The sequence below is a fragment of the Neolamprologus multifasciatus genome, chromosome 7, assembly GCF_963576455.1.
Source record: "Neolamprologus multifasciatus chromosome 7, fNeoMul1.2, whole genome shotgun sequence".
NCBI lineage: Eukaryota > Metazoa > Chordata > Actinopteri > Cichliformes > Cichlidae > Neolamprologus > Neolamprologus multifasciatus.
This window is the reverse complement of record NC_140445.1, coordinates 22,727,762-22,750,490: the sequence shown is the minus strand read 5'-3', so window position 1 is coordinate 22,750,490 and position 22,729 is coordinate 22,727,762. Positions and strand designations below refer to the sequence as shown.

At 42.7% G+C, this 22,729-nt stretch overlaps 1 protein-coding gene across 1 annotated transcript; it reads right to left on the bottom strand.

The window, feature by feature from the left end:
* Positions 1-1,258: 1,258 nt before the first annotated feature.
* On the bottom strand, positions 1,259-6,774 carry zmynd19 (zinc finger, MYND-type containing 19). The gene is made up of 6 exons (XM_085166537.1): positions 6,480-6,774; positions 5,389-5,448; positions 5,193-5,299; positions 4,420-4,560; positions 4,086-4,266; positions 1,259-3,993 (listed from the first exon to the last, which is right to left on the bottom strand). Exons 1-6 carry the CDS (start codon positions 6,528-6,530, stop codon positions 3,850-3,852), a joined length of 684 nt encoding a protein of 227 aa, XP_085022663.1. The 5' UTR covers positions 6,531-6,774; the 3' UTR covers positions 1,259-3,849.
* Positions 6,775-22,729: the final 15,955 nt, after the last annotated feature.

Below are 22,729 nucleotides of genomic sequence, written 5' to 3'. Positions count from 1 at the left end.
AAGTGAATTCAGAAAAGGGAAAGATGTCCCGGGTATATGCTGAGTGAGCTTCGTAGTATAGGGCCCTGGTGACTTGGTAAGTACAGGTGAGGACCTGATGAATGGAGGAAAGTTAGAATATCGGAAAGTGCAGAGGAAGTGAGGGCAGCTATAAAGAGTGGAGAGAGAGCAGTTGCCTTTAAGACCAGATTGTTTAACACCGTGCCTGAAGAAATGAGGCGTTGATGGTCAAGAAGCAGGCTGATGTGCAGCGCTGTAATATCTAAAAGAGTTGTGAAAGAGTTGTTAAAGCTCAGTTATGAAGAGAAGTGATGAGCAGCAGTATGGCTGGTGCCAAGAGAGGAACTGTGGTACTGTATGAGGAAGTCTGGAGCGAGGGTGGTGAGACTGCGGTGAGGAGTGCAGTAGGATTGACACAGGTTTAAGATGGGGAGTTGGATTACATCACGTACTGACTTTGAGTTCATTTTCGTTTGCGATGGTGATGGACAGGTTGACAGATGAGGTCAGGCAGGAGTCTCTGTGGACTATGATGCTCTGCTTTTGAGGCAGCAGAAAGGCAGCACATTTTTAAGTATAACTCGGGTGAGAACTGGTGATTGTAGTATTTTTTGATCGGAGCATGACAAAGTTACACAGATGAATCCCTTCCACTCAATTAATGAATTATTCTAGTACTTGGAGGCATTTCTTTGTGATACCAAGAGTTCAGATAATCTAAAGACACTTTAGGAATCAGCAGACTTCTTTTTTCAACTGCTCTGTTCAGGAGTCACCACAGCGGATCATCTGCCTCCATCACCTCTGTGATCTTCTTCTTTTCCTCCTGCCTTAAAACATTATCCCTCCTCTGCACCAAAACCATGTCCAAACCCACTCGAGCTGAGCTGTCCATCTGACGTACTCATTTGTAATCCTGCTAACTCCCAGAGAAAGACTGAGCATCTGCACCGCAGCCTCCTGTTTGTTATCACAGCAGGTCTCATTATGGTCCTCTAAACCTTCTCTTTCACTGTTATATCCTTCTGTCACAAATAACCCTCTGACACTCATCTCCAACCACTTCACCCTTCTTGCGCCCTGTCCATTGCATTGGATGGTCAACCCCAGGTATTTAAACCTGTCCACCTTCCCTCTCATTCACCTTGTCTCACTTTTACTGACTTTTATCACTGATCTCTGCAGTGCATACCTCTACCTGCTCCCTGCTCTCACTGTATGTGGCCCCTGTATGCACATCAAACCAAACTCCACCAAATGAGGTTCATTTTTATTTATTATCATTTAACATTGGAAAAGCAACTGTCGGTTATCCCAGTTGTACTTCCATTCACATATTGTAGCTCTTTATTTCTAGGTGATTAATGCGTATATTTTTACCCAAAAAAAATAATAATAAAAATTTGTTTTAGACACAATCTGTACACTCTGTCCAAATCCACACCACACCCTTCACCTCATCTACGACAGGTACGCCAACACGGGAGCCAAATTTTAGTGCAGTGTTCAAAAACGTTCACATTCACACACGCGCGCACAAGAAAAACAAATAAATCACATGTACACATGCTTATTAAGTGTTGGGAATTCTCACCTAAGAAACAAGAGGACACATTAAGCAGGTGTGCATTGTCGGTAACACAAGGAAGGCAGGTGATTTGTGGATAAAGTCGACAAGGACCACGGTGTCTTTAAAACAAAAACAAAAAAAAGCTCCAGAGCAGGAAATGGTTCAGTTCATCAAACCACTTTCCAAAATAAAAGTCACAAAAAGAGGGCCGTGGGAGGGATTCAAGTTTTACACTCCAAGACGTCTCTCACGTGGAAGATTGTTTGTTTTTTGGTGACATGACTGTGCAGTGTTCTCATGGGATTTACAAAAAAAAAAAAAAACACTGGGAAGGCAACAGCCAGGACTCAATCATTCAATCATCCATCTAGAATCAGGAAAGTAAAATAAAGAAATCAAGTAACAGCAATGAAATGTTTCAGCCCCTCCCATCCAACCTCATCACCTCACAGATATACAACAAAAAAAAGGTCCCACAATGAGCACTTTTTATAACGATGACTTATGCCTTCAAATATCACCAGGACAAAAAAAAAAAAGGTTCACAATCAATTTTTTAAAATAAATATAGCTCCATAGATAGATTTTCTTCAAAAAAATAACCCTTAGCACAAACACGCATGCGAGAAACTGAGCACTAGCTCCTCCTCGCCAATCAATGCACACATACAGCGTAACCCTGGAGATGTAAAAATACAGTTTGAAAAGGCAGGTGTCTGTTCGGAAGAAACTACCCCCTCCCCCCCAAAAAAACCCAGCAAACTGAGCCCAAGAGGGATTTATACCAGCTGACGGGAGTGGTAAGCTACGGAAGGTCAGAGAAGACTTTGGTAAAGATCATTCTCACAGGTTGAGCTATTGAACATCAAATAATAATTGCTTTTATATTACGCCATCAGTGCTCACTTTTACTGGGACAAATTGTGTGTAAGAGCATCAACAACACTGTTCGTACTGAAGCTGGTTTCTGCCAAAGTAGAAAAAACAAAACAAAAAAAAACAAAAAAAAAAAAAAGCCAGTTACTTTCTCAGAAGACTGAGTTCATAAGTCAAAAGTTCAACATAAATGCAATAAATTTAACAATGTTTCTTCAGTTTTGTTTGTTCCCCCCCCCACATAATGTATTATTTTATTATTTTTTTTTACAGTTGCAGAAACAAGCTTCCATAGAAAACCACTTTTTTTTTTTTAATGTTAACTGGAAATTCTAAAAAAAACCAAAACAAAAAAACAAACAAACAAACAAACAAAACAAAAACCACACCACCTACTTCCAGCACTGAAACTGAAGTCTTTAACCATTAAAATTATATATAAAAAATAAAAAAGTGACGCCTTTATTTGGCAGCTACTTTATTACAGAACAATGATCTTACTGTCAGACCACCAATTTATAATTAAATAGGACATTTTTTAAATTAAGTAATATGGCCCCCTTTAAGTAGAGCAAAGATGTCCGTTAACCTCGACTCATTAGCAATGCTGACCACCTCAAAGTCCTTTTTTGTACATGTTGGCAGCACAGGTGCTTGCTCACACACACAGAAGCACGCTCACATTCACTCAATACTGGTAGTGTGACTCGGTGAAATCTCTGATAATCTGTGTCGTGGTTTGCTGCGTGGGGAATACAGACAGGGAGGCGGCGGCAGCGATGGCAGCTAAAGTGTCGATGACTGTGAGCGCAGCAGCCAGGTGCACGAGAGAGGTCAGAAAAGGGAGCGATACAGTGAAAAGGTCCATGTCCCATTGTACCAGCTGAATGACAGATGCTGCAGCCCCCCAAGTCCCCTGTTTGGACAGACGAAGTGACACCCAACGGGATGACAGCGGTCTGTATTCCGACTGTGGTCCGGAGAAGCTTGTTCAGTTCATCAACAAGATGACTTTCTCCTCCTTACATACAAAACCGTAGCAGCAGGTAGTGCCCGAGGTTCTCCCTCGAGAAAAAACAAAGACACCCCCCCCCCCCCAAAAAAAGACCAAAACAAAAATAAAAACAAACAAAATCCCATCCCTGTCATCCACATGAAAAGCAAGCTATGGAGAATTACCAGTCCTGGGAAGTGGCGATGTCTTTTTGCGTTACTCTCCGCGCCCTCGTCTTCTCAGTCCTGAACTCCTTCAATCACTCAACCAAGCAACATTGTCTCTTCTCAGGAAGCCCCCGACCCCACGTCGCACTTAATCCCTGCTCCCCCTCCTAAGTGTAACCCATTCCCTCCCCGATGATCATCCGCCTCCTCCTCCTCCCCTTCCAAGCAAGGATGAAGACGGATCACCGCTCGGGCTCAGACTCCAGGGCCAGCGCCCGCTTACGCTCGCGACACTGTTTCTTGTGGGCCGGCCAGTCCCTCTGCTGGCACTGGGACCCACAGTAGCGCGCCACCTGGCAGCGGCCGCATATGTTGAACTCCCGCAGCTGTGGAAAGACAAGGAAGAAGATCATCTTTGGCTGTGAGAGCACGGAGCTTTCGAATGGGACTGCTTTGCTACACGAGTTGGAATACATACCCTCCTCTCAATGAGCGAACAAGGAGGGTAGTGACACTCGTAGTAGGTGCAAGAACACTCCTCTTCCTCCACCAGCTCCCCATTTGCGTTGTAGTAACGTGTGCGACTCAGCTCCAGATATTGCTCTTCCACAGGGTCGGCTGGTACCTGCTGGATGGCCAGCCAGTAGAGGGACTGCTCTCTGTACAGATAACATGAGAAATGTTCGGCATGCATTACTTGTTTGGATAACCCTGGAATAAATCACAAAAGGATTTAAGACTCATTTCCCCTCAACATCTGCCCGGTGTGTCCTTTCTAGCATTTTCACATGTACCTATAAGCAATGTTTTACCTCTGCTTGCTGGAAATCTCCTCTGGTTTAGGGCTCCAGCCTACTGGAACCAGTCGAAGGTTGTCTAGTCGGTTGTCCACCGTCACAGAGTTGATGTGGATAACTTGAAAACTAGGGGCGATGCCTCCTCTGTGCTTCTCCCTGGGTAAAGACATTAAAAGTTAGCCAGTCTGCAACCAGCAGGACAAAAATATGACCTTGGATAAGAAGAGTGTTTATTCCAAGGACTCCTCAGTAAGGAGCTGATGCTAGCTCAGAAGACTTCTTATCCAATATGAAGCATCATTGAAAGCAAAGTGCACTAGTTTACTATACAACCTCTATTACTCACGACTAGTGATAAAACTGAAAAGCTAGCTCGCTAAACAGTTGATGGTTTAAGTGACACCTGTGACGCTGCGCCGAGAGATTTGCCATTTTAGCCCTTCCCCTACTTTTGTTAAGCTGAAGCAATTCTCATGAGCACCCACTTATCTTATCTGACAACTTTAAGACTGATTAAACTAAGATGAGCCTTACAATGGAGGGCGCTTTCACAAGAAGCATGCTCATAGATTTTCCAGCACAGGATAAACCACAGAAGAAGCTATTTCCAGCAGGCAGCTCCACATGTTTGATTTGGCAGGTTGTCTATTTTTAAATGCCAGATGCAAGTCCACGAGCTTGCAAACCTGAGATCTGTCGCTTGTTAAAGCAGTGTGTAAACGACTACGGTATGGAGTCACAGAAGAAAAAACAAAAACAACGCCTTGACACAGTTTAAACAGACTTACCAGAGCAGCTCGTGCAGCGGCCTTCCTGCCCAGCGGCCTTTGCCGACGTCAAAAGCATAAGCAAAGATCTTAGCTCCATTGCCATCTGCATCTACTTCCATGCGTGCCTGGAAACAGAAAAACACTGCTCTATATTTTTTTTCTCCTCAACTGTATCCGGATATCAGAGCAGTAGTGAAAAATCCAACACGCTTACCTCAAAGGCATAGTTCTCCACCAGTGGTATGTCCTGCTCATCGATCAGCGTGTACTTTGTCTGAAATAAGAAAATTCAGGGTCATTTTCATGTTTAAACCTACATCTGCAACAACAGCATCCCCACTCTCAGGGGAGCTTTATTATTTGTGAATTAGCACTAGCAGAGTCATAAACAGGGGCACTACTTCTAGGACAAGTTTCAACCTTCCAAACTTTTTACACTGACCACAGCAGCAACACGTTTCTGAAGCAGTCCCAGCTGTCTCACAGACACCTGAGCTCTTCGCCAGCAACACAGCATGAAACCTGTGTGACACTTTCTTCTTTCTATGATTGCATGTGTGTGGCGTTTCCACGAGTGACATCATGTTTACAGCTGAGTGACCGGAGCCCTGTCACTCAGCAGGTGGGCAGCCGGCTGCTCACGGTTCAAATACGGTTTATTCCCAGTGTGTCCCGTGACTTCAGCGTTAGCAGCTGAGAGCGCTTTCTGACCCACCGCTCGCCACAGTTTCTGCTTCAAGCGTTAATTAGTACGATTAAAGCCAAAGCCGACACAGGCACAGATGTTGGGCAGTGTCGTCCTGCCGGTGCTTTGTCACACTGCACAAAAGAATCAGTTGATGGCAATGGCTTCCTCATTAGCCGACACTTGAGGGTAATCCTAGTAACATGGCTAGCGTGGCTCTGCTAACTGCACCGCCGAGTGTTTGGGTATGACACGACAGCCGAGGGGTTTCCACTCCACCGACAGCGGCTGTGACAAAAACTGAGCACGTGTTTACGTTTCTGGCGCTGTTTGGTCGTTAAATGTTAGCCAGCGGCTAGCGTAACGCGCTACATGCTAATTAGCGTTAGCGGCGGAGTTTGAGAAACCAGTCTGGCTCGGCACGGCCGGCTTTTCTAATCCGCTCAAACGCCTTTAAATCGGTAAAGCCGAACTACTCCCGCATTTGCGACTGCTTCATAATAATCAACTCGGTTGGCTAGAGCTGATTGAGCATCGCTAAATATATCTTTTCTGGTGACTTTTCTCTTCCCCGCGGGCCCTCCCCCGGCCGCACATGGCAGCCCTGGGATCCAGCTCACCTTCCCGGCCACACGGCCGAGCCGTACGATCCCGAGCTTGAAATCCGACATCAGGAGGACGGGCGGAGGCGACAAGAAGAAGCGCAGGGTCCAGCCTAAACTGTATTCAGGTTCAAAACTCGCCTCTCAGCCCCGTTTGCCAGGTTGCGTTAAATGGTTGGGTATATTCTCTGAGTCCGGATCTCTCCGGCAGCAGCCCAGCCTCGGTGACACACCGCCGCTGGCGCAGGAAAGCCGAACGAGCTGCCGCTGCTGGGAGGGGCGGGAGGAACCGCTAACCGCAGCGTCCAATCAAGCGTGGCGTTAAGGCTTTTTAATACAACACGTCACCTCACGCTGCCAAATAGGAAGCGGCAGTTTCAAAAGACCGCCTATTTTCAGTTATAACGTCATCACACTCTCGTGACCACTTCCAGCCATTTTCGCGCGAAATGTTTGATGGCTGGGTGGGATTATTGCAGAGGGCTTTGACGTCATGATGCGCCGTTTGCTGCTAAATTTGGCGACAGGCATTGAATGTGCATTGCGTAAGCCTATAGAGGAGGCTAACAATGAGTCATAAGGTAAACATTGAGCCCAGTGGAATAAGAGAAACTGGTACACATGGATAAAAGAACATCATAAGACTGGAAAAATAGAGATAAATATAATAAAGAGAAAAGGACAAAAAAAAAAAGAGTCAGTAGAAAGCTGGGCCGCTTACTGTTCAGGATCAAGGATAAAGGACACAGTGTATTTAGTTTATAGCTCAATGCAAGAACAAAAACATAATAAAATGAGAAAATTGGCCAGTGTTCAGATGATAGTTTACTATTACTTTAGCATCTAAGGAGCAAAAAACAAATTGAAAAACCTGATATGGAGAGCTTAAAAAGGTAATTGCAGTTCTTTAGGTTTGTGAAGACGTTTCATCTTTCATTGATTAATTTGTTTTACTAACAAAAGGTGGAGAGTCCCTGTTATTTAAATCTTAGTGAGTGTTGTGTCCCATGGATGTGGTCATTAACCAATTATTGATCATGTGAGTAATCACATCATCAAGGTGTGAAAAAAGGGTGAAATCTTCACTGTCACCCGGGGTTATGAGTGAAATCACTGTGGGATCTTGCCTCAACCCACCATGTGAGCTACTGAAGTCACCTGAGTCATGTCTAAGTGTGGAAGGGGAATTAAGAGAAGTGATCTCAAGACTATGTTCTGGTAATGGGGTCAACGATGGTCGTTTACATGGGATGTAGATGGGTGCCTTCACTCTTCTCTCGAACAATCTGTCATCTCGGTGAACATTTGCGTCCTCAAAAGACTGGCCATTGTCCTTTAAGTGCAGGCTTAGAGATGAGTCTTGGGCCCATGTGTTTGTGGGGTTTTTTTTGCAGTTTGGTTTCTCTAATACTGAGGTATGAACACGCCTCACTGCACTGCCCAGCATACACTATGTTGTTTGCCTTGTGTTTGGGAGTTTGGAGAAAATTCTTCCAAGTTTCTCTGACAAACCTGCTACACAAGGGTAAACAATATTGCTGTCCAGCTGTCTTTCTGTTTGTCCCTAGTTGGCGTCTGCCCTTCTCTTCTGTGCATTTTTGATGATTTAATGAAGGCCCAGTTAAGATAACCACATGTTTCAAGAGCTTTCTTTACATGTGTGGAATATAGCTGACCTAGCCAGACCTACCATGACCTGGACAACTGAGAACCTACACAGACGCACTGAATCTGATATAGTTCTTTGTGTATTTCGAAAGATCGGTTTCTTTTTACAATCACTTAATTCACTGACTGCATAACATTTGCTCATAGTTAATAGAAGGCATTTCTTCCTACATTGTGTAGCATTTCTTGCTACACAACCCCATTACATTTTGGCTTTTCAGCACCTTATACTGGATTCTGTGTTTGTCAGCAATTGTGATATGGTGTAAAATAAATGCACTTTTCCCATATGAGTGATCTTTTTCATTTTGTTGCTTCAGTTATTTCAGCTCAGTTTTTACTTCCAAATACTGCTTCATTTCAGTCTTTTGTTATGTGTGTTGAATCACGCTACAGTAAGCTGTAATTCTTCACGGCAGCATTCAGTCATGAGAAACAGAAATTCACAGGTCCTTATCCCCTCCTGTGAAAAACTAAGTAGACCTAGTGATTAGAGATGGCACGATACCACTTTTTTATGTCCGATACCGATACCGATATCATAAATTTGGATATCTGCCGATACCGATATGAATCCGATATAGTGTGTTTTTTAATCAGTAAAACTGTTTTTTTAATATCTTGCTGCTTTTTGTATAAGTTCATACTCAAGTTAAAAAACAACAACAACACTAAAGCTATTCTGTTATACCTGTATGTAAAAAAAACACACTGCACCCAAAATATTTCATAGATCAGCAACACTGATCAATCTAATAAAGTTAAACCTACCCCATCCTCCCTATTCTGGTATTTTAAAGAGTACTTAGCAGAAATATTAAGCAACCTAACTAATAGGGCTCTAAAACTCCCAGCAAAAGCAAATAGGGAACCACCCTCTTCCTCATGATGCTTAATCAATGTAATCAACTTTAATTTGATGCAGGGTGAAAAAAATTCACAGAAATAAATTATTTTTCAAGAATAATTAAATAGATTCAACATCTTTCTTCAACAGAATTGCAGACTGCACAGATGGTACCTTCCCAAAGGAAAAAGTACTACTACTAAAAAGTACTAGGGTATATTAGACTTAACAGTTACTATATACAGTAATGGACTTCTATTAATTTTACATCAGATTAAAACTTTGGGTGTAAGATTCAGATAATTATTAAATAATTAAAAGCTAGATATTTTAAATGAGAATAAGAAAGAAAAGTATGTCTTTGTGCCCCCTTTTGCCTGTTCATGCCCTATCGGCCCCCCTGGCTAAACTTTGCTAGATCCGCCCCTGCACAGTTACGTCAGCTGCATAGAAAAAGATCCTGCTGTAGAAAGTAATATTAAATAAATTCTAACAACAGCTTATCAAGCTTAAACGTGCTGCTGTTGTTCAGCCGCTGGTTTCCTCTTTCTGGTGAGAAGTGGACCAAAAACAAAGAAGAGAGACGGACTCGCGACAGAAAAGCCGATCAGCTGATCATTGATCAGTTTCATGATTGAAGTAGCAGCAAGAAGAGAGAGAGAGAGAGAGAGAGAGAGGCAGTTGCTCTATATATCGGTTGTTAAGCTTAACGCGGGAATGCTTTACAAACATTCAGAGACGAACTTACACACTTGCTTTACTTCTCTCTGAGATAACTTCCTCGGAGATGAAATGTTTGCTAGCAGGCTACAAATACGCACAGCCGCTCTATCACGTGACCACACTGCTCCGGCTCGCCATGTCACAAGTTTTGTGAGGTGCTTTTTTGATATTTAATGGATCGGATTACATTTTTTATTTCTCTCCGATATCCGATCCAGTAATTTAGGTCAGTATCGGACCGATACCGATACGTAATATCGGATCGGTCCATCTCTACTAGTGATTGAGTGGCTTGTAGAACCATCTTTAGCAGCTATAACTTGAAATACTGGTTTTCTGTATGGGTCTATCCCTTTCACATCACCGTGGAGGAATTTTACCCCACTCTTCTTTATGACGTACTATTCATTTACACATAGCTCTCTTAAGGTCACACCACAGCATTTCTGTCTGGACTTTGACTGAGCCATTGCAACACCTTCATTCTTTTCTTTTTCAGCCACTCTGGTGCAGATTTGCTGCTCTGCTTGGGTTCATTGTCCTGTTGCATGATCCAGTTTTAGCCAAGCATTAGCTATCCTGGACAGACAGCCTCAACAGACAGGCGATAACAACTGACCATCTCTGTTCAAATGAACGAGAAGACTTTGTTCAAATGCTTGTCTGTTCATTTGTTAGCAGGAATAATCAAAAGGATTTACATGAAAAAATAAAATAAAATTGCCAGAAGTGGACTCTAATTTTGCTGCTGTGCTTGCGATGATTGTCACGTTGAATGACTCAGTTTTAATCAAGCTTTAGCTGTCGGACAGCTGGCCTCACATTTGACTCTAGAATAATTTGTTCTACAGAGGAGTTCATGGTCAACTCAATGACTGACAGATGTCCAGCTCCTGTGGCAAAAAAACAAGCCCACATCTCCCACAGCTCCCACCTTTCTGCTTGACAGAGAGTATTAGGCATTTGTGCTGATATGCTGTGTTTTTTTTTTCTCCAGACAGCTCCACCCTGGTCTGGTCTATTCAAAGGACATTGCTCCACAGGTCTTGTAGTTTGCTTGACTTTGCAAACAAATATGCAGATGGTGGAGTTGCATGAACACACATGGATGCTCCAAACCATCCAGCAAACTACCAATATATGTGCTTTTCCAGAGGTGGTCACATTTGATTATCAGTAAATCAAATGCATGTCTTTAACATCCAGGTGCTACTTAACCCCTTAATTCCTCGAGAACCAGCCATGGGGGGTAAGAGAAAACTTTCCTCTTCACATGACAGCACATGGCTGTATACAACAGGTTGCATCAAAATCAGAGGGACTTTGGTGGGTTCTGTTTATGTTTTAGTCCTGACATTTGTACAGTTAACACCTACAGATATCCACAAACACCAAGAACTTGGCAACAGTAGGAAGGAAAAAATCCCTTTTAACAGGATGAAAACTCCAGGAAAAAATCAATCTGCTGCTGTCTGTTGGGACTCAAGAGAATTAGAAAAAAACAAAACAAAACTAAGAGTATAGAGACAAAGGACAAAACCCAAAATATGGACATTCTCCCATCTTTTCAGATGGGGACTGAAAAGATGGGAATGAAGAGGAATCCTAAGAGTGCCACGAGTCCCCCAAGCAGCTTGAGAATATAGCAGCAGAGGAACCCCAGGGTCACCTGATCGTACCCTAACAAAAAGCTTTATCAGAACAAAAATTGTTATGCCTAGAGAGTATCTGTCTTCTGAATCCAGACTGTGAGCTTGTTCCACAAGATTGTGATCTGAAAGCTGAAGGCTTCTGCACAGCAAATCCAGCATGTCCAAATTAACACTGTCAGATTTGATTTCAACACTTTTAAAGTGTCTATATGGGTCCACACCAGAGAGTGTTAATTTAACTCTTTTTGGAGAGTTGGTATGTTAACTCTGATTTAGTGTTAAACACCAAATCTCTCTGGAGTTGATAATTTAACACTTGGTGTTAAGAGTTTATATATTAACTCTCAAAGAGTATTTTAGTTTAACTACGTAAGAGTTATCTTCTAATTAATTCTAAAAAGCGGGAATTTTACTGTTCTGAACTTCTAGAAATTTCTTTTGGAAATAAACATTTACTAAAAAGACGCAATGGTTTTTGAAAAACATTTATTCTGAACTGTGCACCACAATTTCAAAATATTTTCTGAAAGATGTAACAGTGTACATGTTCTCACTTTCATTAGAATTTTGTTTATCAAAAGGTCTGACATAGGTGAGCTGGTAAATGCAAATAACAGCATTCTCATCACTTATTTCAATAAATACAAAATACAATATGCATGTCCTTCATTCATCACTTTGTGGAACTTCAACGCACTTCTGCTCTCCCCCATATTCCATCTTCACAAGCATATCCTATGTGGAGATTGAATAAAAATTAGTTGACACTAATTAATGGCACAAATCAATTGCAGCACAGTAAAAAAAAAAAAAAAAGGAATCCTTTTTGAGACATTACTTGTGTAAAGTATTTTCCCAAAAGACAAGGACACAGACAACAGGTAATACTGAACTAAATGTAAAACCTCAACCTTTTTCATTTTTACCTAAACCGTGTGCACAAAACTCTGGAGGGATCTAAATGCTAACGTAGAACTCAGTCAGGACATCTGCTACTGCTGTTTGCTCGTTTTTTATGGGAGATCGTTTTCAGGCTTCAAGTAGCACCATTATATCAACATTTCACATTCTAGACATTGTTTTAGGTGTATTTGACCAAAAAATTTAACCGAAAATTCACATGCAAGCTTTTTTTCAAGGCTGTGGTATTTGCCGAAAACAATACCTTTCAGCTAGCTAAAACAGCAAGCGGTGCTATCAGCGAGCAACATGGCTAATGCCTTTCACACAGCTTTGTCTCAACTCCAAAGAGCCACAGAAGTAAAAGCTAATAATAATAATTGAAACAATCTTTGAAAAAATGACTTACCAAGCATGGCAAACAACTCAAATATGTAGAGCAAAATGTTCTGAAACGGCTTCACTTCAGCTTCGATCGGAGCCGTGCTGGGGGCGGAGTCTGTGAATTTACTCTATTAGTGTCATAGCCCCTCTAGGAGTTCAGAGTTAAGAGGTCAAGAGTTAATGTTTCCATTGTAACACCTCCAGATTTGAAATAGAAACACTCATTTTTAACACTCGATTTTAACTACTATCATTTTACACCTCAGAGTTACATTAAAAGCATGTGACTCTACTTAGAGTAAAATTAACTCTAAGACTACTAACACCAAAACATTTAACACTTTTGAATTTGCTGTGTGGGTTCTGGAGAGTCCGTCCAGCCTCATGCCACGTCATCTGGGGGCAGTAGCGGTTTTAGATACGGGCGACACGGGCAGTTGCCCGGGGCGGCATCGTGGTGGGAGGCGGCATCACGGGCATCGGCGAAAAATGAATAAATGCTCGTACTCATGCTGCCCCGACGTCAGCCAGCGCATATTGGGAATGGCACAGGCACCGATCGGTTTTCTATCGCCCATTTGCTGGGAGTAAGGACGCCCTTCGTTTGCGAGGTGCGCCTGCTGCTTGCGGCGCAGAGACCAGAGGGCGGGGCGGCAGGGGATTCTCTGACCGGCTGGAGCAGCATCTAATAACCAACTCGCAATAAAACAAAATAAAAACAAACCAACAAACACGAAAACACCAGACATCCTGATACAGACTTATAATTTGCACCGATGTTTTTTCCAAATTCTATACACGAAAAGTGAGCGTGAGCGCCCTCTGCGCGCCTGCTCGCTGCTGAAGTCAAAGTAAACTTTATTGTCATCTCCGCTACATACAGTCCAGTATATAGAGAGACGAGACGACGAGGCTCCAGTTACAGCAGTGCAAGTAAACAAACAATAAATATAAGAAGAGTAAGAAAATAAACATACACTTTAGGACTCGAGGTAAAGGGATCAATAACAATTTAAAATTTAAAATTTACAGTTTGATGATTTAAAGTCTCACACACAACCCGTCGAAAGGGGAGGGGGCTGGCTGCTTCCAAATAGAGCACATTTCATTTATAATGTTGTAAATCCAAGCCCATCATGTATTCATGATTTGAATCCAGGGTTGTGTGAAATCTCAGAAATAAACCTTAGACAAAGTGAATCTGTGAACTAAGGTGTAGGTCTATTAGGTTATGTTGTGCTGATCCTCGGGTTGGGGGATTTGTGTTCATACTGGAGTGCAACATTAAAACCAATGGAAGATGGACAAGAAAAGTTCAAAGCCATCAGGTCCTCAGTTTAGAAAAAAGAGAAAAGAAGAGGAGGAGAAACGAGCAAAAGATGCAGGTAAGCAGATGTGTGATTGGATAATGGCAGGTCATCCTGAAACAATCAGAATCAGAATACTTTATTAATCCCTAAGGAAATAATGTGGATTACAGTTGCTCCAAGAAGAAATGGTAAAAGTAGTAACAGTAACAGACTAAACTCCAAACAATACATTATGTTACAGATTTTAATATTAATTAGTCATTGTCAATTGTTGATTTGTCCTGTTCTCATTGTATGACGAATTATGATGGCTGTTTGGTAGCCGTTTGCATACAATGCATACTCTCTCTCTCTTCGTGTGTGTGTGTGTGTACAACAGTTTTATGTTAATGTACAATCCTTAATATGTTTTGTGTGTGTGTTTGTGTGTGGGGGGGCGCCAGAGGGAGTGTTCGCCCAGGGCGCCAAACAGGCTAGGACCGCCACTGTCTGGGGGCTCTGGAGCGCCCATCCAGCATCTCTCCGTGTCTGCTGACGGCTCTGGTGAGTCCGTTCAGCCACCAACTGCTTCACCACCTGCGACTCCCGCGCCATCGCCTGCAGCGCCACCACACGCGACTTCCAGGCAGTCGCCTGCAGCGCCATTACCCGGTCCTGCCACGACCCAGCCAGAGGACGATGTCTCGCCTGGTCCTGCCACGACCCAGCCAGAGGACGATGTCTCGCCTGGTCCTGCCACGACCCAGCCTGAGGACGACGCCTCGCCTGGTCCTGCCACGCCTCAGCCTGTGGACGACGCCTCGTCTGGTCCTGCCACGCCAGCTGGAGGTTCAGCCGAGCCCGTCCAGCATTCTGCAACATCTGCTGCAGCGCCACCACCTGGTCCACCACCTGTGACTTCAACGCCGTTGGCTGCAGTGCCACCACCTGCTCCATTGCCTGCAGCCGCCATGCTGCCGCCGGCAGTAGCGGTTTTAGATACGGGCGACACGGGCAGTTGCCCGGGGCGGCATCGTGGTGGGGGGCGGCATCACAGGCATCGGCGAAAAATAAATAAATGCTCGTACTCATGCTGCCCCGACGTCAGCCAGCGCATATTGGGAATGGCACAGGCACCGATCGGTTTTCTATCGCCCATTTGCTGGGAGTAAGGACGCCCTTCGTTTGCGAGGTGCGCCTGCTGCTTGCGGCGCAGAGACCAGAGGGCGGGGCGGCAGGGGATTCTCTGACCGGCTGGAGCAGCATCTAATAACCAACTCGCAATAAAACAAAATAAAAACAAACCAACAAACACGAAAACACCAGACATCCTGATACAGACTTATAATTTGCACCGATGTTTTTTCCAAATTCTATACACGAAAAGTGAGCGCGAGAGCCCTCGGTGCACCTGCTTGCTGCTGAAGTCAAAGTAAACTTTATTGTCATCTCCGCTACATACAGTCCAGTATATAGAGAGACGAGACGACGAGGCTCCAGTTACAGCAGTGCAAGGAAACAAACAATAAATATAAGAAGAGTAAGAAAATAAACATACACTTTAGGACTAGGGGTAAAGGGATCAATAACAATTTAAAATTTAAAATTTACAGTTTGATGATTTAAAGTCTCACACACAACCCGTCGAAAGGGGAGGGAGCTGGCTGCTTCCAAATAGAGCACATTTCATTTATAATGTTGTAAATCCAAGCCCATTATGTATTCATGATTTGAATCCAGGGTTGTGTGAAATCTCAGAAATAAACCTTAGACAAAGTGATTCTGTGAACTAAGGTGTAGGTCTGTTAGGTTATGTTGTGCTGATCCTCGGGTTGGGGGATTTGTGTTCATACTGGAGTGCAACATTAAAACCAATGGAAGATGGACAAGAAAAGTTCAAAGCCATCAGGTCCTCAGTTTAGAAAAAAGAGAAAAGAAGAGGAGGAGAAACGAGCAAAAGATGCAGGTAAGCAGATGTGTGATTGGATAATGGCAGGTCATCCTGAAACAATCAGAATCAGAATACTTTATTAATCCCTAAGGAAATAATGTGGATTACAGTTGCTCCAAGAAGAAATGGTAAAAGTAGTAACAGTAACAGACTAAACTCCAAACAATACATTATGTTACAGATTTTAATATTAATTAGTCATTGTCAATTGTTGATTTGTCCTGTTCTCATTGTATGACGAATTATGATGGCTGTTTGGTAGCCGTTTGCATACAATGCATACTCTCTCTCTCTTCGTGTGTGTGTGTACAACAGTTTTATGTTAATGTACAATCCTTAATATGTTTTGTGTGTGTGTTTGTTTGTGTGTTTGTGTGTGTGTGTGGGGGGGGGGGGGGGGGGGGCGCCAGAGGGAGTGTTCGCCCAGGGCGCCAAACAGGCTAGGACCGCCATGCTGCCGCCGGGTCTCGTCTCGACCAAGCCAGAGGTTGTCGACACGCCTAACCCGTCTCGCCTGCCAAGCCACGTCCAGCATTGCTGTGTCCGGGGCCTTTCAAGACAGCCCGTCCACAGAAACCCACCAAACCATCCAAGGATCCTCGTCCACATCCACACCACCTTCGACCACCAGCCAAGCCACCCGACAGGTCTCGTCCGTGCCGCCAGCCGCCTGCTAAGTCATCCAAGTGTGGTCAGCCATGCCTGCTTCACCACCGGCACTTTCCACGTGGCCGGCCCCCTGATCTGCTCCGTCGCCATCGCTGGGCCCGTGGCCGGCCTCCTGAACTCTTCGGTCATGAACTCCTGTGCTGTCGGCCTCCGGGTCGGCCCCCTGAACTTTTCAACTACGGACTGTTGTGCCCTCGACCCTCTGGTCGGCCACCTGAATGGCTTCGCCATGAACTCCTGTTCTACCGAGATCTGGGTCGCCCTCCTGAATTATGTTCTCTGACTCCTATGCACTTGTGTTTGGACTGAATGTTCCAGATTGTTTATTTGGTTCAGTTTCTTTTTTTTACCAGCCATATTAAACGACTCACCTTTTGTTAATACTCAAGCTTTGGTCCAAGTTCCTTCGTGTCCGCATTTTGGGTCCACTCTTCACAATACATACAGTCTGCCTCCGCCAGACTGTGACACAAAGAACCATAAGTAAGCCTGTAGTCTGTACTCTGTTTGGATAATATGGCATTATGAGGTCTTTAACATATGATGGGGCCTGATTATTCAATACTTTGTATCCTGGAGGTCATAAGTCATTTTAAGTCATTACTATTAAAGTAATACTTGGTTCAAGAGAGCTCTGACTCTTAGCAGCCTGGCTACATTGCTGAAAAGAAATCTTTGGTTGATATTAGATATATATTAGAGAAGGAAGTAGATATAGTGTAATTACATTTATTAAGAGATGATCAAACAAAAGGGGGTTTTCAGGAACTACTAACCAAATTCCAAAAAAGTTGGGAGGCTGTGCAAATTGTAAATAAAAGCAGTCTGCAATGATTTGCTAATCTCTCAAACCCTTTTTTAATTGACAACAGATCATAGAAAATATATCAAATATTTAATTATTTCATGAAAAATATGGGCTTATTTTGAATTTAATGTATGTAAAACATCCCAAAAATGTGTTGTGTGGTAACAAAAGACTGCAAAAGTAGGTGGTAATAAAAAGAAACACTTGCGGGAATTTTTTGCTTCTGGGTATAAAAAGGGCATCTTGGAGGGGCAGAGATTCACCAGTCCACAAAAGACTGCATCCACAGGTAGTGGAACAATTATAATCAGATCAGAATAATGATCCACAGTGTAAAAATGTGACGACTTTGAGCATTTTGTCATGAATAGTATGTAATATATTAAAAGGTTTAGAGAACCTGGAGAAATCTCTGCACGCAAGGATAAAGGCCAAAAATCAATCTTGGAAGCCTGAAAGCTTCAAGTCCTCAGGTGGAAATGCACTAACACAAGTATGATTCTGTCATGGAAATTACCGCACTGGCTTAGGAACGCTTCCAAAAACCATTGCCTATCAACACCATGCATCCAAAGATGCAGGTTAAAGCTCCATCATTCAAAGAGGAAGCCATATGTTCTTTGGTCTGAATTTGAAATTGTTTTTGGAAATTCTGGATGCTGCATCCTCTAGACTAAAAAGGATTTGGACCATTCGGCATGTTATCAGCACTCAGTTCAAAAGCCTGCACTTCTAGTGTGAGGTGCAACATTTCTCTACCAAAAGCCCATCAGCTAGCCTTCTGAGTTTCTAGACCTTATGACCTGTTGTTAAAAGAAACACAACCCTGTCCCAAACATTTTTGAGATCTGTTGCTGCCATCAAATTCAAAATTACTTTTCCAAGTTCAAACATTTTGTTACTTTGTACTTTGTACGACTCAGAACCAGCACTGAACTCATAATACAGCTTCATTTATGAACTTCCCTACATAAAAATATAAAAGAACTTAAACTGGGGAGATACTAGAAAATTGCTAACTAGGAAGTTACAAAGGTGAGACAAGGGACAACAAAACAAAGGAAGACTAAGACAATATATACACACAGATAACGAGGGAGGAGGAAACGGGCGGAAAACACAGCGAGAGCAAACCAGGAATAACATGACAAGGGAAGTTAAACTCAACACAATGCACACGAGACAAGAGGTTATCACAATAAAACAGAAAACATAACTACCTTTGAGACTGAGCCTAAAACATGCAAACTTTACAGGAACAGAAGACAAACATGGTGACAGAACATAGAGAGACGCAGGGATGTGATCCTTAAAGTTAAAATGGCCACAAAACAAACAGACAAACAACACCTTGGGTCAAGAACCAGGGATCATGACAATTTACAGCACATGTGTCGAACTCCAGGCCTGTAGGGCCGGTGTCCTGCAGGTTTTAGATGTGTCCTTGATCCAACACAGCTGGTTCAAATTGCTAAATTACCTCCTCAACATGTCTTGTAGTTCTCCAGAAACCTGCTAATAAACCAGGGGTGGGCAATTCCAGGCCCCGAGGGCCGGTGTCCTGCAGGTTTTAGATCTCACCTTGGGTCAACACACCTGAATCACACGATTAGTTCGTTACCATGCCTCTGGAGAACTTCAGGACATGGTGAGGAGCTAATTTAGCCATTTAAATCAGCTGTGTTGGTTCAAGGACACATCTAAAACCTGCAGGGACACCGGCCCTCGAGACCTGGAGTTGCCCACCCCTGTAATAAACTAATCATGTGATTCGGGTGTGTTGACCCAGGGTGATATCTAAAACCTGCAGGACACTGGCCCTCGAGGCCACCCCTGATTACAGCATCCTAACAATTTTGCAATTGCAGAAAAGAGACAACAAAGTAAACTCGCAGGTAAGAAATGCAGTCTTAGATGCCATTAGTTTTTTTCTTCAAAGTGAATGTGCCGAGGAAAACATGGAAATCTGGAATATGAAGCCATTAAAAATTAATCCTTTTTAAGGAAGCCTATCATGTAGAGTCGTCATTTAAAATAATCTTTGTGGTCTCTCAGTCTGGAACCTCACACCAACACATGTTATGTTTAGTTAAGGGGAGCCAGCGCCCTCTAGAGATCAGGAGCAGTATTACAGAAACCTCAAACCAAGCAGCTTGAGTTAGACTGGAAATGTAGAAGAAATGCTTAATAAAAGAGCAAATTTGTAAGAATTTCTGAATTTCTTTATTCCTTTTCTTTTTAAGTTATTCTGTTGAAATTTGCTGCTGTCGTTAGGATCCCTCTTGCACAGATGGCCTCACATTTGACATATACAGAGTATATATACATATACGTATACAGAGTTGCTCAGGTGCTGTTACTGTTGCTGTTACTGCAAAACAAGCCCAAATGATCTCCCCTCCCCCACCACACTGACAGTTCATATGAGGCATTTGTGCTGATATGCTTTGTTTGATTTTTGTTAAATTTAGATTTTTGTGGTGATGTTCTTTATGGCCAAAGATGGTCTCTTTGGTCTCATCTTGCAAAGGACATTGTTCCAGAAGTCTTGTAGTTTGTTCAGGTGCACTTTTGCAAAGTTAAGCCGTGCTGCCACGTTCTTTTGAGAAAGAAGTGGCTTTAACCTGGCAACCTTTCCAAACACGGCAAACTTGTTCAGTGTTTTTCTAATTGTGCTATCATGAACTTGAACATTTATCATGCTGAACATTTTTCAGGCATGTAGAGTCTGAAATGTAGCTCTCAGTTTTTTGTAGCTTCTCTGAGCACTGCACACTCTGACCTTGGAGTGAATTTGCTGGGACGTCGACTCCTGGGAAAACTGGCAACTGTCTTGAATGTTTTCCACTTGTGAATAATCTTTCATACTGTATAATGGCATAACGGTATAATGTATGACTTAAAATCATTTGGTAATGGTCTTATAACCCTTTCCAGATTGATGGGAAGCTGCAGTTACTTCTTTAAGATCACCGATCACGAAGATAATATCAGATGTAACTTTATTTTCTAATGGAACTCATCAGGATGCATCAAGAGACAGAAAGGCATGAGCTTCATTTGTTTTTTGTCTGGATTATTAAAAACTCTTTTTATTGTTTTCCTTCTTTTACTGTGTAATCACATAGTCATCATTCTCCCACAACAAACTCAGTGTGCTGGAAACCCTTAATCATTTCATGATATAAGCACCTCTTTGTCTTGTGTTTACTTGTTTCCCCTTTACAAAACAGCTTTTTATGTCAGTATAACAATGGTAGCCCTGTTTCTCTGCTGTTCTCAGTTCAAAGTGAACTGAGTGGAAACCCACCTTATCTGAGCCAAAAGGCATGACGCTGTCCTGTCAATCACTCCTATTCATTTCTCTAAAGACATGGCTCTGGGAGGAGTGGGTGGGGGTGGGGGTGGGGGGCGGGGGCGGGGGTGTCTCTTCCTGCTGGTTTGAGTTTCTTGAGATCTGATCTGTTTGCTCCAAAATGTACAGGTGACTTTCTTGTTACTATTTAAAGTGCTTTTGACCATTATTCATTTTTCCAAAGGTCTGTCAGTTTTTCTTTGGACATCAGCTGCTTTTTCACTTTTCATTGTACTCCTTGTACGTGACCATTTTCCAAGGGGTGTTTTTTATTTGCTGAACTGCATAACACTGGCACGTAAATCATTCAAGCATAAGAAAAGCATCTAACTGAAAGGATGAACCAGAGCTGTGTCTAAACATGGAAACTGGGCAAAGAACCAATTTTAAAACGTATCTTAAGGCACTTTTTTTTTTTAGGCTATCACAATAGCACATCTACAAAAGAAGTCAAAGGTAGCACAGTTTGACAGGCATAACATTGCTCCAGAAAGGGGATTGCTAGTTAGCTATTAGATGAATACTTAATATATCTCAGCATGGTGTGCAGTGTGACTTAAAAAAATGGAAAAATCTGGAAAAGTGGAGGATAAAAAAGACATGCCAAACCTAAAAAAAAACTATCTACATTTCCTCAAGAAACAGGAAATGAGAGATGCATCTGGACCTTCGGTTGATCTATCTGCAGTTCACTGAAGCCTCATCAGAAATGGTCTCAGCTGGCTGTCATTAATCCATTCTTAAGGAAGGGGAAACAAGGAGTCAAGGATGAGTTGTGCCAAATTACACAAGAACTGGACTGAAAATCAGTGGCAACAGTTCTGATGGAGCGATGAATCCAAATTTGAAAGTTATCTATATATGGAGGTCATCAGGGGAGAGTCACAACAGTGTGTGTCTGTGAAGTCTTTAAAAAACTATTACACACTTTTCTGTTTAATCAGGGCTATTTTAGTCTGTTTTTCTTATTAATTGTGTTTTAATTGTTGCACAGCTCTTTGTGATGTTTATATCTGTGAAAAGCTCCCTATAAATAAACTTTACTTACTCAACTCAACTTGGGGTGGCTGTAGCTCAGGTGGTAGAGCAGGTCATCTACTGATTGGAAGGTTGGTGGTTCAATTCCTGGCTTCCCCTAGTCTGCATGCCAAATATCCTTGGGCAAGATACTAACCCCAAATTGCTCTCCGATGCATCCATCGGAGTATGAATGTGTGTGAATGTTAGCTATAAAAGCACTTAGAAAGATGTGCTAGTGCGAATGGGTCTGAATGGGTGAATGCACAAGTTGAGTAAAGCGCTTTGAGTGCTCAGATGAGTAGAAAAGCACTATATAAGAACCAGTCCATTTACCATTTCAACTTATTTACTTACCTGAATAGAAAGACACACAGTGGAAAACTATGACTCATTGATTAGAGCGTGAACCTCAACATTAATGAAGCTTGGGGATCATGTGGGCAGAGAACAGAACAAAAGGAAACCAACATCTTGAGGACATTCACTGGCTTTTCCAGGGAGTGGGTGTTGCTCAGTATTGCTAAATGAACTGTCTCAAGGTGTGGCCGCACCGCCGATCCCTGCACATAGTCATAAAATGAACCATGAGTTTCTATCACACCTGTCCTTCCTGAAAAATATAATTACGCTCTGCTCAATCACAGGTGTCTAACAGATACTCCAGGGTCCTATTGTTGCATTGATACGGTCTCAGAAACTCACCATAAATGAGCCAAAATGAGGAAATAAAGCCTTTTTATTTTACACGTGAGAGTTTTACTTTGTTCGAAGTATAGCAAAAATCAATTTGACACATTTTAAGTAAAAAGTATAAATGTCTACAAAGAAACATCCTCATTAATTCTCCGAGTGTGATTTACCTAATGTCCCCTGACCTGTTCTACAATATCCCACTCAGAACACCAGTGAAACAGGGAAATGAGAGATACTATGAATATGTAACCGCAGGCTATTAGGCCATAAGGCACACAGGCCTATAACACCTGCTTGTATGATGGCATG

Coding starts and splice junctions, on each gene's coding strand:
- zmynd19 (XM_085166537.1), bottom strand. CDS start 6,530: ATGTCGGATTTCAAGCTCGGGATCGTACGGCTCGGCCGTGTGGCCGGG. Junction 4,561..5,192: donor CCGCTGCACGAGCTGCTCTG/GTAAGTCTGTTT, acceptor GTCTTTACCCAG/GGAGAAGCACAGAGGAGGCA. Junction 4,267..4,419: donor GAGATTTCCAGCAAGCAGAG/GTAAAACATTGC, acceptor TTATCTGTACAG/AGAGCAGTCCCTCTACTGGC.